Source organism: Cherax quadricarinatus, chromosome 91, assembly GCF_038502225.1.
Source record: "Cherax quadricarinatus isolate ZL_2023a chromosome 91, ASM3850222v1, whole genome shotgun sequence".
Lineage (NCBI taxonomy): Eukaryota > Metazoa > Arthropoda > Malacostraca > Decapoda > Parastacidae > Cherax > Cherax quadricarinatus.
In genome coordinates this window covers 8,801,613-8,817,739 of record NC_091382.1, presented here as the reverse complement: position 1 = coordinate 8,817,739, position 16,127 = coordinate 8,801,613, and the positions used below count along the sequence as shown (strand labels likewise).

Below are 16,127 nucleotides of genomic sequence, written 5' to 3'. Positions count from 1 at the left end.
TGTTGTCCAGAGGGCTGAGGAAGGGTTGTTGAGGTGGTTCGGACATGTAGAGAGAATGGAGCGAAACAGAATGACTTCAAGAGTGTATCAGTCTGTAGTGGAAGGAAGGCGGGGTAGGGGTCGGCCTAGGAAGGGTTGGAGGGAGGGGGTAAAGGAGGTTTTGTGTGCGAGGGGCTTGGACTTCCAGCAGGCATGCGTGAGCGTGTTTGATAGGAGTGAATGGAGACAAATGGTTTTTAATACTTGACATGCTGTTGGAGTGTGAGCAAAGTAACATTTATGAAGGGATTCAGGGAAACCGGCAGGCCGGACTTGAGTCCTGGAGATGGGAAGTACAGTGCCTGCACTCTGAAGGAGGGGTGTTAATGTTGCAGTTTAAAAACTGTAGTGTAAAGCACCCTTCTGGCAAGACAGTGATGGAGTGAATGATGGTGAAAGTTTTTCTTTTTCGGGCCACCCTGCCTTGGTGGGAATCGGCCAGTGTGATAATAAAAAAAAAAAAAAAAAAAAAATAAATAACACACACACACATATATATATATATATATATATATATATATATATATATATATATATATATATATATATATATATATATATATATATATATATATATATACACACATACATACAGTTATTATAGATAGTTGGCTGGGTTCCAGCCAACTGTTTCAAACGGATTCTCAAAGAATGCATAAGGGAATTTAACTAGCCGCTAACTAATGTTTGCAATGAATCAGTACAAATAAGAATCGTACCTGGTGTATGGAAGAGTACTTCTTGAGTCCTACATGCATAACTACTCACTCAGTTTCATATCAGTAGTGAGAAAATTATTAGAATCCATAATTGCAGATATAATTAGAAGCCAATTTAGAAAGTATTGTTTGATAATATAAGAAAAGAGGAACACTGCGACAAGACTACTGGCCCTTAATTGGCAGTCCTTATGAAACCCAAACCCACTAGCATACACACACACACACACACACACACACACACACACACACACACACACACACACACACACACACACACACACACACACACACACACACACAGTTTTATGATAAAATAACAGAAGTAAGACACGAGAGAGAGGGGTGGGTTGATTGCATCTTCTTGGACTGCAAGAAGGCCTTTGACACAGTTCCTCACAAGAGATTAGTGCAGAAGCTAGAGCATCAGGCTCATATAACAGGAAGGGCACTGCAATGGATCAGAGAATACCTGACAGGGAGGCAACAACGAGTCATGGTACGTAATGATGTATCACAGTGGGCACCTGTGACGAGCGGGGTCCCACAGGGGTCGGTCCTAGGACCAGTGCTATTTTTGGTATATGTGAACGACATGATGGAAGGGTTAGACTCAAAAGTGTCCCTGTTTGCAGATGATGTGAAGTTAATGAGGAGAATTAAATCTGATGAGGACCAGGCAGGACTTCAAAGAGACCTGGACAGACTGGACACCTGGTCCAGCAAATGGCTTCTCAAATTTAATCCTGCCAAATGCAAAGTCATGAAGATAGGGGAAGGGCATAGAAGACCACAGACAGAGTATAGGCTAGGTGGCCAAAGACTGCAAACCTCACTCAAGGAGAAAGATCTTGGGGTGAGTATAACATCGAGCATGTCTCCGGAAGCACACATCAATCAGATAACTGCTGCAGCATATGGGCGCCTGGCAAACCTGAGAACAGCATTCCGATACCTTAGTAAGGAATCGTTCAAGACACTGTACACCGTGTATGTCAGGCCCATACTGGAGTATGCAGCACCTGTTTGGAACCCGCACTTGATAAAGCACGTCAAGAAACTAGAGAAAGTACAAAGGTTTGCGACAAGGTTAGTTCCAGAGCTAAGGGGAAAGTCCTGTGAAGAAAGATTAAGGGAAATCGGCCTGACGACACTGGAGGACAGGAGGGTCAGGGGAGACATGATAACGACATATAAAATATTGCGTGGAATAGACAAGGTGGACAAAGACAGGATGTTCCAGGGAGGGGACACAGAAACAAGAGGCCACAATTGGAAGTTGAAGACACAAATGAGTCAGAGAGATATTAGGAAGAATTTCTTCAGTCATAGAGTTGTAAGGCAGTGGAATAGCATAGAAAATGACGTAGTGGAGGCAGGAACCATACACAGTTTTAAGACGAGGTTTGATAAAGCTCATGGAGCGGGGAGAGAGAGGGCCCAGTAGCAACCGGTGAAGAGGCGGGGCCAGGAGCTAAGACTCGACCCCTGCAACCACAAATAGGTGAGTACACACACACACACACACACACTATCAAGTACTCAACGAATAGCAATTAGTAATTTACAATAGAACAGGGCGATCATACAGGTGTTTATTAGTAGTAGCTAGGAGTGAGTCAGGCCAGGTAGAGCAGCACTGTAGACTAAACCATACCCCGGCCGGGATTGAACCCGCGGTCAGAGAGTCTCAAAACTCCAGCCCGCCGCGGGTTCAATCCCGGCCGGGGTATGGTTTGTTTGCAATCGTGTCATTACGATTTCGTGAGTCACTATAGACTACCTGTCACTCGCAGATTTCACAGACATAACAACATAAGAATGGAGGAACACTGCAGAAGGCCAGGTCAAGAATATCCTCCCGTACCCAATGACAACAATCAAACCCAGCCCCTCCCACTCATATATCCGTCCAATCTCTTTTTAAAGCTACCCAAGGTCTTAGCCTTGATTAAACTACTCGGGAGATTGCTCCACGCATCCACAACTCTGTTCGAAAACCAGTACTTACCTATGTCCCTTCTAAATTTAAATTTATCCAACTTTAATCCATTATATATATATATATATATATATATATATATATATATATATATATATATATATATATATATATATATATATATATATATATATATATATATATATATATATATATAAAACCCCTGTATTGAGTACAGGATTCGAAGCTAAGGGACTGATTACCTCATCTTCCACTGTCCTGGTTTATAAACTATCTACTGTACTGAAAAATGATCTGGCGTTGCACATGTATGTTATTCTACTACTATTCGGTATTATATACCGGTAAAATAAGGCTGTTCCTTTCCGGGCAAAACGTTACACTATCAAAGATACCCAGGTATTATACTATAGGTGTTATACACCACTGATATAGTCATAATACTGGATATTGAACCAAGGTCTACACGGAGTATTACGTAGTCACAGTGATAGTGTGTTTCACTGTTAATCTTATAAATAAAAAAAAAAACACAATACCGTGACTGGAACGATACACAAATAACCCGCACATAGAAGAGAGAAGCTTACGACGACGTTTCGGTCCGACTTGGACCATTTACAGAGTCAGTGTTATTAATTTTTTTTTTCAGTATTGTCATGTGACAGATTAGCAGAGTCACTCAGCATGGTGACTGCTAGAGCTGTTGCTACACTACTGCTGCTGCTGCTGCTGCTGCTGCTGCTGCTGGCTGTTAGCGGGTCATTACGTGCAGCTTGTTATCTGTCGGTAGTTGAGGCTAAAGCCTCGGTTGTAGCTATCCAGAGTTTCATTACCGTCTGTTTTAAAGTACAGTACGAAGGGCTTGGCAGTGGCTGAAAGTAAAAAAACAAACAACGAATATCAATTATAATATAAAAATACTAATTTTAAAACATTTAATAATTGGAGAAATTAAGGTATGTATAATAAATTAATGATTGCTGTTTACTGGATACGTAAATAATATGTATATTTTATGGCTCTTGTCATACAAACAATGTTTATTTGTGTTTATAATGTGGATGAAATACTGTGAAAGCGTCTCTTCATACGGAAAACTAAGCACTTGGCGTTGACTATAATATATCTTTTGATTCAAAGAATTGGAGCCATTTATTTCTTCCTCTATCAAAACTTGATAAACTCCTCTATTCTCCTGGTACTTAATTATCCTTACGGGTTTATTACTTATCTATAATTATAACAAAAAAAGTAATAAAGTTGGTAGAATTACCGACAATATGTAAAGTAAAAGGACACAAGTGCAACTAATGTGACATTTATTGTGGCAACGTTTCGCTCTCCAGGAGCTTTATCAAGCTTGATAAAGCTCCTGGAGAGCGAAACGTTGCCACAATAAATGTCACATTAGTTGCACTTGTGTCCTTTTACTTTACAACAAAAAAAGTAGGTGAGGAACACGACTATGAACTCATGCGGGGTATTAAATATGACATTCCTCGTAATTCATTGATAATATAATGTAAATATTTACTCACTGGTGACGGTGTTGGGAAAGCCGAGGCCACAGTATCTGTCTGCTGGGGATGTCGCAACATCGTTGGCATGCTTAGTGTACATGCCTCCAGGAATGACCACGTAATCTGTTGTGCAGTTTTCATCCCGAAAGTTAACGTCGTAGGTACCTGTGTGAAATTTGCGTTGAGTTTGACGTTCTCTGATATCTGATAGCGTTAAGTAACATTCACTAAGTTGGGTGATAAATTAGGGTGTCCCGTAGCTTGATCGCGAGCGCACTCAGATCACACACAGAGGTCTGGGATTCGAATCTCTGTTATTTCTGGATGAACATTAGGGACTTGTTTCCATAAGACACCTGCTGTCCCTGTTCACCCATCAGTTTAAAATGGCTACCTGGGTGTTAGTGGACTGGTGTGGGTCGCATCCTGGGACAAAACTGACATAATTTACCCGAAATGCTCTAAATAACAAAGGGCTTTCTCTATTGATGTCAGCTATGGTCTGTATACCTTTACATGTACTTGTAGTAAATAAAGATGTTATTATTATACAGAAATATGTGCAGTGCTTAGGTATCTTTATTGAGGAAAGGTTTCACCACACAGTGGCTTTATCAGTCGTATACAAAGAAGAATGGTGAAGATCAGAAGGAGTTTGAGGTAATCAGTCCCTCAAACTCTCTGATTTTCACCATTCTTCTTTGTAATAATGTTGGTAGAATTACCGACAATATGTAAAGTAAAAGGACACAAGTGCAACTAATATGACATTTTATTGTGGCAACGTTTCGCTCTCCAGAAGCTTTATTGTTGTTGTAGGTTTGCCGGTACTTCCGGCCCGGGTCTTCTCCAGATGGCGACCCGACGGTGGCCTCCCGGGCGCGGGGGGGGGGGGGGTGTCGTTCATCTTCCTCTTTCTTCTGTATTCTTTCTTGGGGCCCTCCGGTTGGAGGGTGACTTCTTCTTGTCTTGCGGTGACTCCCCAAGTGGGAAGTGTCTTCTCGTTTAGCATCTTCAGCAGCATAGGAGGGCGGAGGCAGCAATTACAGGGTTCGTTTTGGAGCCACACCCCAGCTTTAGCAGGCAGCAAAGTGCTGGAGAAACTTGTCTTCACGGTGATTGATCATTGACAGTCCTGCTAGGCGAGGGTACCGTCTTCGGCAGTTCCATTCTGGAGAGTCCTGAATTTCTTCCTTGTGGTGTATTCGAGTGCCACAACACGGTGACTTTTTGAGAGTAGGTTGATCAGGGATTCAATGGTGAATGATCGAGTTGAGTCGCAGGTGAACTTGACTGTCTCGTTGTGGAGGCGTTGAATAATTTCTGGAGTGTACATTGCGTTCTCATTCTGGTTGGATGTGTAGAAGTATACACCAGGCAAGACGTGGACTTCTTTTGAAGGAGTGGCGGTAGTTCGTAGGGATTCATCCCAAGGCTCTTGTGTTTTAACCTTCTTGGCTGGCGGCTGAGACGTTTGAGGTGAGGCGTCTGATTGGTCCGTTGTGACGGAGGTGGAAGCAAGTGCTGGTGGATTCTCATTGGTGGAATCGGTCGGCGTCTCAGTTGTCTCTGATTGGTCCATCTCTGTGTCGGGAGGAAGGTGTGGTAGCGGTGGAGCAGCGGTAATGTTGGAGACATTTGCAGTGGATTTTATGATCTCTGTGGAAGGTGGAGATGCAGGGAATGTGAAACCAGGCATGTTGTTGAGCTTGTAGAGTTCGTTGATGGTGGTGTTGAAGGAACCAGGTTCAGCTACATTCTGCACATGAGCATACATGATGCAGTAAAGAATTTTGGTGGAGTCGCCAGCAAGAGCTGGCAAAGAAGTGGTAGATGCAGCTTGCGTGGCTTGAAGAATCTTGGTAGTATCTGCTTGAAGCTTGGTAATAGCAGCATATGAAGTCGCTTGCAGTGTTTTTTTTTTTTTTTTGCTGGAGTTGTTTCTTAAGTATATCTCGTCTGGTTGGGCACTTGGCAGCAAGAGTATGGTGATCATTCTTGCAGTTCAAGCATTTAGGTGGAGAGGCAGTAGTGCACGTCTTGAAGTGATGACCTTCTTGGCCGCAGGTGGAGCAGAACTTCTTATTCTTGGCAGGGCAGTCTTTGGTGGTATGTAGGTATGAGTAACAGTTGGAACACTGTGGAATTTGATGGAATTTCTCTGCTTCGATGAAGGCTGGATTGATGTGGAAGTAGTGAATAGCCAGTCCCTCAGCGAGACCTCTGGCTGCCATGTTGACGTCACTGAAGGTGACCTTCGGCATGGAGGAGACATTGGGTATTTTGGTAATGAATTCCACCTTGGCCCAAGGGTTCTGTGCTTCAATGGACGACTTAATTTCTTCGGTAGCCTGGGCAGTGATGAGCCTGTCAAGTCTCTTGAGGAACACAGTTCTCCTGGCCCTCAGAGCTGGGGAAGTCAAGACAATAAATCCCTGATCTCGTAGAGTGGTTGTAGCAGTAGTGCTAATGAGTTTTTCAGCCTCGATGTCGTCAGTACAGACGACAACGAAGGCCTCTTTGAGCGACAGAATCGCATTAAACTTGACTTGCAGTCTGCCACTGCAAGTGCTAGCTTGGACGAGTCATTGACTGTCCCACTCTCTGGTTTGATCTTTACCCTGTTCGAGAAGTGCATCGTGAAGTGTGGTCTACGTCTGCTGTGAAGCAATGCTGTCGTGCTGAGCTGTGCTGCTGATGTCGTAGGAACTTTGTCAAGCCGTTACAAACAATACATGGACACAGAGGGTATATATAGGCTCAGAGTGATTTGCAATACTAGTGGTAGTAGTAGTAGTAGTAGTAGTAGTAGTGATATAAGTTGTAGTAGTAGTAGTAGTAGTAATACAATATGTTAGAAAAATTAACTTGCACATGAGTAAAAGGATATAAAAGCTATTACTTGGGAAACATAAAAATAGGTTAGACAAATAAAAATATTTGTCTAACCCACCACCACTATTACCTACTACCACTACTAAAACTTATATCACTACTACTACTACTACCACTAGTATAGCACCTCACTCTGAGCCTATATATACCCTCTGTGTCCATGTATTGTTTGTAACGGCTTGACAAAGCTCCTGGAGAGCGAAACGTTGCCACAATAAAATGTCACATTAGTTGCACTTGTGTCCTTTTACTTTACCATTCTTCTTTGTATAGGACTGATGAATAAAAGGACACAAGTGCAACTAATGTGACATTTATTGTGGCAACGTTTCGCTCTCCAGGAGCTTTATCAAGTCTGGGACTCAAATTTACCACCAACAAACCTAACTATCAACTCAACCTTATTACCAGGAACCATAGACAGTAATGGCTTGATAAAGCTCCTGGAGAGCGAAACGTTGCCACAATAAATGTCACATTAGTTGCACTTGTGTCCTTTTACTTTACATATTGTCGGTAATTCTACCAACTTTATTACAGGACTGATGAGGCCACTGTGTGGCGAAACGTTTCCTCAGTAAAGACACCCAAGTGTTGCACATGTGTCTAATTTATTACTTCTCTGAACCATTTACCTGCACTAAGTTGGGTATATATCTTTATTGCTGAAAAATTTCCCCTACACAGTAGGCTTCTTCAGTCAAATACAGACGCAGCAGCTAAGTAATCAGTCCATCAACTTCGGAGAGATATTATTCGAGGTGGTCAGTCCCTCAGCGTGGAGCTCAACTCTTTTCTTTACACAGATCAATTACATAGACTAAGAGTAGTTATTCTATCTCAACTTATTTCGAAGCCCAGCCCTATCTGAAGTAGATTACCACCCCCCAGGATGCGACCCACAACAATCGATTAACACCTAGGTACCTACTTACTGATAGGTGAACAAGGGCAGCAGGTGTAGGGAGACATGCCCAACATTTCTATCTGGCCGGGAATCGAACCACGGACACGCAATATGTGAGCAGAGGGAACTACCAACCAAGCCACGGGACACGGGATGAGGGAATGACCACCTCGAATTTTATTTCTCCAAGGTTGATTGACTGCCTCTATATTTGACTGATGAAGCCCACTGTGTTGACGAAATATTTCAACAAAAAAGATACCCAACTCTTGCACATGTCTTACTCATCAAGTAATCGGTATTTTATATAATTTTCAATATAAAATCCACTAGTTGAGAAGGTTGATGAAATTGACTGTTTTTGAGGTAAACAGAGAGATTTATTCCTATGTTAGGTTAAAACAGTCAATCTATTTCATCATTGGAAACTCAATATTTTTTTGGGTAAGGTTGGCTACATTAGTTCTTCGAAAAGGCTTCCAACTGATACAAAAATATGTTTGTGAACATGAGATTGGTAGGATCTATTTTCGAACAGTTGATGTTGCCTAGCTTACACGTAAGAGTTCGATTTTCTATAATTCCGTGACTTGGTGGATACCCGGAGTATTGTACCATACTTTTCTGTCGACAGGATTTGTTGCATTGTTCTTTCGTGCAGATGTTAATGTGTATTACAGAAAACGTGATCTGTAACCTGCTGTATGTTAAAAATAAAAGATTCTCATTTAACTGATGTGAACAAGATATAATTCTTGAGATTATCATGTGAAAAAGAAAATGAATTCGCATTAAGACTTGGAACATAAGGTCTGAGATGAATAAATGGATAACGAGTACACAACAAGAGTTGGAAAGTGTAGTAACATGTTTCGAGATTGTATAATATATACTGCCTTAAGTCTTAATCATGCTAGTGTAGACGAGTCGGTATCGCTAAGTTCAATGTTTATAATTATAATACAGCTAATGTATTTACTCACCTATTTGTGGTTGCAGGGGTCGATTCATAGCTCCTGGCCCCGCCTCTTCATTGAGTGCTACTAGGTCCTCTCTTTCCCTGCCCCATGAGCTTTATCAAACCTCGTCTTAAAACTATGTATGGCTCCCGCCTCCACTACGTCACTTTCTAGGCTATTCCACGGCCTGACTACTCTATGACTGAAGAAATACTTCCTAACATCCCTTTGACTCATCTGAGTCTTCAACTTCCAATTGTGACCTCTTGTGTCTGTGTCCCTTCTCTGGAACATCCTGTCTTTGTCCACCTTGTCTATTCCACGCAGTATTTTATAATTTTATATGTCGTTATCATGTCTTCCCTGACCCTCCTGTCCTCCAGTGTCGTCAGGCCAATTTCCCTTAACCTTTCTTCGTAGGACAATCCCCTTAGCTCTTTGACTAGTCTTGTTGCAAACCTTTGCACTTAATCTAATTTCTTGACGTGCTTGACCAGGTGTGGATTCCAAACTGGTGCTGCATACTCCAGTATGGGCCTGACGTGTACAGAGTCTTGAACGATTCCTTACTGAGGTATCGGAACGCTATCCTTAGGTTTGCCAGACGCCCGTACGCTGCGCATTTATCTGACTGATGTGCGCCTCAGGAGATGTGCTCGGTATTATACTCACCCCAAGATCTTTTTCCTTGAGTGAGGTTTGCAGTCTTTGGCCACCTAGACTATACGCTGTCTACGGTCTTCTTTGCCCCTCCCCGATCTTCATGACTTTGCATTTGGCACGGTTAACTTCAAGGAGCCAGTTGCTGGACCAGGCTTGTAGCCTGTCCAGGTCTCTTCGTAGTCCTACCTGATCCTCGACCGATTTAATTCTCCTAATTAGCTTCACATTACCTGTAAACAGGGACACTTCTGAGTCTATCCCTTCCGTTATGCCATTCACATATACGAAAAACATCACAGGTCCTAGGACTGACCCCTGTGGAATCCCGCTTGTGACAGTCGCCCACTCTGGCACCTCGTCACGTACCATGACTCGTTGTTGCCTTCCTGTTAGGTATTCTCTGATTCATTGAAGTGCCTTTTCTGTTGTTGTGTGTGTCTGATCCTCTAGCTTTTGCATTAACCTCTTGTGAGGAACTGTGTCGAAGACTTTCTTGCAGTCCAAGAAAATGCAGTCTATCCACCCCTCTCTCTCTTGTCTTACTTCTGTCACCTTGTCATAAAACTCCAGTAGGTTTGTGACACAGGATTTTTCTTCCCTGAAACCATGCTGGTTGTCGATTGTATGCTTGTTTCTTTCCAGGTGCTCCACCACTCTCCTGATGATCTTCTCCATAACTTTGCATACTATAAACGTTAGTGACAGGTCTGTAGTTTAATGCCTTGTGTTTGTCTTCTTTTTTTTTTAAATTAGGACTACATTTGCTATCTTCCATACCTCAGGTAGTTGCCCAGTTTCAATGGATGTGTTGAAGATCTTTGTTAGTGACACACACAGCATCTCTGCTCCCTCTCTAAGGGCCCACAGAGAGATGTTGTCTGGTCCCACTGCCTTTGAGGTATCAAGTTCACATAGCAGCAGCTTCACCTCCTCGGTTATGTGTACCTCATCCAACACTTGTTGGTGTACCTCCCTGTTCTGAATTCCTGGAGCCCTTCCTGTCTCCACTGTAAATACTTCTTTAAATCTCATGTTGAGCTCCTCACATACCTCTTGGGCGTTTCTGGTGAACTCTCACCATCCTTCTTCAGCCTGATTACCTGGTCATTGACTGTTGTTTTCCTCCTGATGTGGCTATACAACAGCTTCGGTTCAGACTTTCGATGCTATGTCATTTTCGAATTGTCGCGTAGCCTTCCTTCTTATTTGTGCATATTCGTTTCTGGCTCTTTGGCTGATTTCTTTATTTTCCTGGGTCCTTTGTCTTCTGTACCTTTTCCATTCTCTAGTACACCTAGTTTTTGCCTCCCTACACCTTTGGGTGAACCAAAGATTCGTTCTGGTCTTCCTATTATTTCTGTTTCCCTTGGGAACAAACCTCTCCTCTGCCTCCTTGCATTTTGTTGTCACATAGTCCATCATTTCTTTTACTGGTTTTCCTGCCAGTTCTCTCTCCCACTGAATGTCTTGCAGGAAGTTCCTCATGCCTGTGTAGTCCCCACTTTTGAAGTTTAGTGTGTGTGTGTGTGTGTGTGTGTGTGTGTGTGTGTGTGTGTGTGTGTGTGTGTGTGTGTGTGTGTGTGTGTGTGTGTGTGTGTGTGTGTGTGTGTGTGTGTGTGTGTGTGTGTGTGTACTCGCCTAGTTGTATTCACCTAGTTGTGGTTGTGGGGGTCGATTCACAGCTCCTGGCCCCGCCTCTTCAACTGTCGGCTACTCAGTCACTCTTCCCGTTCCGTGAGCTTTATCATACCTCTTCTTAAAGCTATGTATGGATCCTGCCTCCACTACATCACTACCCAGGCTATTCCACTTCCTGATAACTCTGTGACTGAAGAAATACTTCCTTACATCCCTGTGGTTCATCTGAGTCTTCAACTTCCAACTGTATCCCCTTGTTGCTGTGTCCCATCTTTGGAACATCCTGTCTCTGTCCACCTCGTCTATACCTCTCAGTATTTTATGTCGTTATCATATCCCCCCTATCTCTCCTGTCTTCCAGTGTCGTCAGGTCGATTTCCCTTAACCTTTCCTCGTAGGACATACCCCTTAACTCCGGGACTAGTCTTGTTGCAAACCTTTGCACTTTCTCTAGTTTCCATAAATGCTTGGCTAGGTGAGGGTTCCAGACTGGCGCTGCATATAACAGTATGGGCCTAACGTACTCATTTTTTAAAAATTGCGACTACATTTGCTGTCTTCCGTACCTCAGGTTGTCACCGTGTTTCGATAGATGTGTTGAAGATAGTTGTTAGTGGTAAACAAAGCGCCTCTGCTCCCTCTCTCAGGACCCATGGAGAGATGTTATCCGGCCCCATCGCCTTTGAGGTATCTAGCTTGCTTAACAGCCTCTTCACTTGTTCCTCGGTTGTATGTATTGTACTCACCTAATTGTGGTTGCAGGTGTGTGTATGTATGTGTGTGTGTGTGTGTGTGTGTGTGTGTGTGTGTGTGTGTGTGTGTGTGTGTGTGTGTGTGTGTGTGTGTGTGTGTGTGTGTGTGTGTGTGTGTATGTGTGTGTGTGTCTTACCGACTAAATCTGGCGCTATAACATCAGCCGATCCATTGAGTGTGAAACCATAGTTGCCGTCTGTGGTGTCAAGGTCGTAAACGATGCCACAGTAGCTGTCAGCTCTTTTAATGCATATACCGTAGTCCTGGTTAGCCAGCTGCCGCGTTCCTTCTATAACAAAAACAACAGCTTGTGTTATATTACGAATAACAACTTTAGGATGAGTGAAATTTGATATGAGAAACAATGAAGAGTTAGACACTTGTGGAACAGCTGGATCTCTTGATTGTGTAGATGTTTCGCCAACAGGTGGCTTTATCAGTACAATACAGGGACATAAAGAGAAGATTGACAAAGTAGAAGGTGAGGTAATCAGTCCCTCAGCCTAGTAGTAAGCCGTTAGTACCATAGTGTTATTGTTTATATCAGTTTTTACGTCTTCAGTCTCCTGTTTTTGTCCTTGTATTGTACTGACAAATTCACTGGTTGGTGAAACGTCTGTATAATAAAGATACCCAGTTGGTGCACTTGCGTCTAATTCTTCAACTTTTTGGTATCTTCTACCATTGATGTTATTAAAATTACGTCTGCTACGCATATGGTATATAATACCAACAAAGCTTAAGATTAAAACATATGGCCAAAATTAGGAATCTTTGTTGACAAGTCAGTGAAGATTCCTAATGATGTCCACGTGTCTTAGGTAACAGCAGATTTATTTTCTCAGTCTTTTTCTTGACAAGATGGTATAGAAAAGTATCTTTACAACTCCTCTGACTAATTTTATAAACACTCACGTTGCAGAGGTTGAGGAGATTTGGCGTTGAGGAAATTGAAACTGCTGACGGTGCCAGCAGTGGCTGTGTAGTACTGAAGGCAGCCGTCAGGCGCTGTGTCAATGCAAATATTAATAAAATTAATACTTCTAATACTAATAAGAGGAAGTTCTGGAATGAGAGTCATAGGCTGAGAAAAACTAGGACACTAACGGCTTTAATAGCTAAAACGAAAGAGGGGAGTTATGAGATGGGGAGGTGAAGATACTGGGAAGATGGAGGGAATATTTTGAAGAAGAGAGGAATTCCCGACTGCACGCCGCCTAATTTCATGCATTGGGCAGGGAGATATAACATCTTTTAGGAGTGAGAAAGAGCCAGATGTGAGTGTGCAGGAAGATGCGTGGGGTGCATTGGGTAGAATGAAAGTGGGTAAAGCAGCTGGAACTTATGGAATCATGACAGAAATGTTAAAAGCAGGTGGGAATATAGCACTGGAGTGGTTTGTCAATTTGTTCAATAAATATATGAAAAAGGGGGAGGTACCTAGGGATTGGAGGAGAACGTGTACAGTTCCTATGTATAAAAGAACAGGGGGACAATAAGTCTGTTGAGTATATCAGGTAAGTGCAAGGCAGTGATTATTGAAAGGATTAAGGGAAAGACAGAGAGCAGGATAGCAGATGAACAAGGAGGTGTTAGGAAGGGTAGGGAGTGTGTAGATCAAGTGTTTACATTGAAGCATATAAGTGAAAGATATTAAGATCAAGGTAAGGAATTATTTGTTGCATTTATGTGACCTGCCATCTGACCCAGCACGCTGAGTGTGGGAGTGTGGTGAAGATTTGGACAGGTCACATGTCAGGTCAGGTATAGCTTAAATTCCTCTCAAATTCTACTAATTATAAATGGATCTAATTTATATAACCCTGAACTAATATTCATATTAAATAAATACCATTTTCTACGAAGCTTCATTCGATTACATTTCTCTCAACCATGGACCTGCTTGATACAATTTTACCCGACCTTTAGAAAATCAATTGGGTGGTTAAAATCACCCTAATGAATAAACAGAGCAGAAGGCACCACAAACATAGGAACCTCACCTCGGTACCTGGAGTCACAGGAGATCTGTGTGATCTTAATGTTCCAGGAGGTTGTCAGCAGCGTTATGTTGCTACGATCTATGGTCAGCTTCACAGGTCCACCGTTGGGATCCACGTCGTAGTAAACTGAAGCAGAAATCAGTGTTTATGTAATAATATATATTTCATGTGTAGAAAAGTACCATTATGTACAGTTCGGGATATTTATTAAATAAAACGTTTTGCCCTGAGTAGTTTTTTTCATTGGGGTTGAAGAAGTAACTTGGAGAGAAACGTTTTTGTTTAATGTGTTCACTCATTCAAAAATGTTCGAACCAATTTATAGTGTTCGAACCAATTTATAGTGTTCAGTCATAGTTAAAACATGCTAAACATTTTGTCTCTCTCTGCAGATCTGGCTAGCATGGAGGAACCTTTAGTGAAAGATAAACAAACTGTGGCACTGTGGCAGTATATATTATAATATATATACTGCGTGTGGAGGTTAGTACACCAAACAGGGAGTAGAATGAAACTGGCTTTGAGGCACCCACACCACCGTATGTCCTCGGATCACGGTAAAACACCTAGCTCTGCTGGGTGCGTGATCTTTGTAGGATTTGGTGGTCCTGTGTGTGTCCTGCAGTATTGTTATTGATTATATATATATATATATATATATATATATATATATATATATATATATATATATATATATATATATATATATATATATATATATATATATATATATATATATATATATATATATATATATATATATATATATATGGCAACATCTACTCACTGTGTTGAACATATCTACTTACAATGTTGACCGCTGTTGGAGCCACAGATTAAAGGGACAGTGGACACGCCACCAGTCACCGTCAGGAAGTCATAGGCACACACACCGTTGTTATCTGGCTGATTGAGGTCAAGTTTGATGAAATCGAACCTCATCTGACAGATGTTACTGTTAACACGGTTGATGGTCAGTGTGCAGGCCCCTATATTAGTGTTCTGGGCGCTGGGGTTGACGAAATATGTGTTGTTGAGGTTAGTTGACTTATCACACGTCCTGGTGACTGGTAGGGTAAAGAATAACAAGAACAAGTAATTAATTACATTGCTTAGGCTTGTTATATTCATGTGTAACATCTGGGTATCTTAACTTTAGGTATTTCGCCATCCAGTGGCTTTATCAATACAAAATCAAGGACATAAGGAAAGACAGTAGAACTGCATACAAAAGATGAGGTAATCAGTCCCTCAGCCTTGGAGTTAGTGAGGAGCACCGTAGTCTTGAAGTTAGGTTAGGTAATGTTTGTCAGGAAGCTTTTTGGAGCTTTTTTGGTCATCTGACCGAGGCCTTTCGCTGGCTTACTGGACCAGGCATGAAAACTGACGTTTATATACTAGCGTCAGATGAGGGAGGTGCAGCAGACGAAGGCGATAAGTATTCTCTGACACCCAGGAATGGTACATTAGTGGGTATTTATTCACTGACACCCAGCACTGATATGCTAGCAAGTGCTTAGTCACTGACTGGGTTTTCCACTGACGAAAACCAATGTTTAAAATAAATCCCTTCTTACCTGACTAATAGTACATAGCACCAAATTCCTGCCATTATTATCAATGGTATACAATACCATCAAGTTAAGAAATGATATACCTGGAGTATACCTGGAGAGGGTTTCGGGGGTCAACGTCCCCGCGGCCCGGTCTGTGACCAGGCTTCGTGGTGGACCAAGGCCTGCTCATCTAGGCTCTGTTACTGTTGGCCGCACGCAAACCGAAGTACGAACCACAACCCGGCTGATTAGGTACTGACTTTAGGTGCCTGTCCAGCTCTTTCTTGAAGACAGCCAGGGGTCTATCTGTAATCCCCGTTATGTATGCTGGGAGGCAGTTGAACAGTCTTGGGCTCTTGACACTTACTGTGTTGTCTCTTACCGTATTCCTGGCGCAACTGCTTTTCACTGGGGGCATGTTGCACCGCCTGCCGAGTCTTATGCTTTCGTAGGGAGTGATTCTCGCATGCAAATTTGGCACTAATCCCTCTATGATTTTGCAAGTGTAT

General features: G+C 42.3%; 2 protein-coding genes across 2 annotated transcripts in view; one reads left to right on the top strand and one right to left on the bottom strand.

Annotated features, from left to right (window-relative positions):
• LOC138855363 (uncharacterized) overlaps positions 1-16,127 on the top strand; it is a gene marked incomplete at its 3' end in the record, with an annotated part of 151,521 nt that overhangs the window by 60,590 nt on the left and 74,804 nt on the right. Inside the window, exon 3 of the mRNA XM_070104413.1 lies at positions 14,455-14,545. The remainder of the gene's footprint in view (positions 1-14,454; positions 14,546-16,127) is intronic.
• Positions 3,487-16,127, bottom strand: part of LOC128704853 (uncharacterized) — a 25,002-nt gene continuing 12,361 nt past the window's right edge. Inside the window, exons 4-11 of the mRNA XM_070104416.1 lie at positions 14,872-15,129; positions 14,063-14,188; positions 12,975-13,067; positions 12,196-12,348; positions 6,466-6,654; positions 5,397-5,828; positions 4,263-4,409; positions 3,487-3,596 (exon numbers count right to left, since the gene is read on the bottom strand). Of these exons, the coding sequence (XP_069960517.1) occupies positions 3,487-3,596; positions 4,263-4,409; positions 5,397-5,828; positions 6,466-6,654; positions 12,196-12,348; positions 12,975-13,067; positions 14,063-14,188; positions 14,872-15,129 (1,508 nt within the window). The remainder of the gene's footprint in view (positions 3,597-4,262; positions 4,410-5,396; positions 5,829-6,465; positions 6,655-12,195; positions 12,349-12,974; positions 13,068-14,062; positions 14,189-14,871; positions 15,130-16,127) is intronic.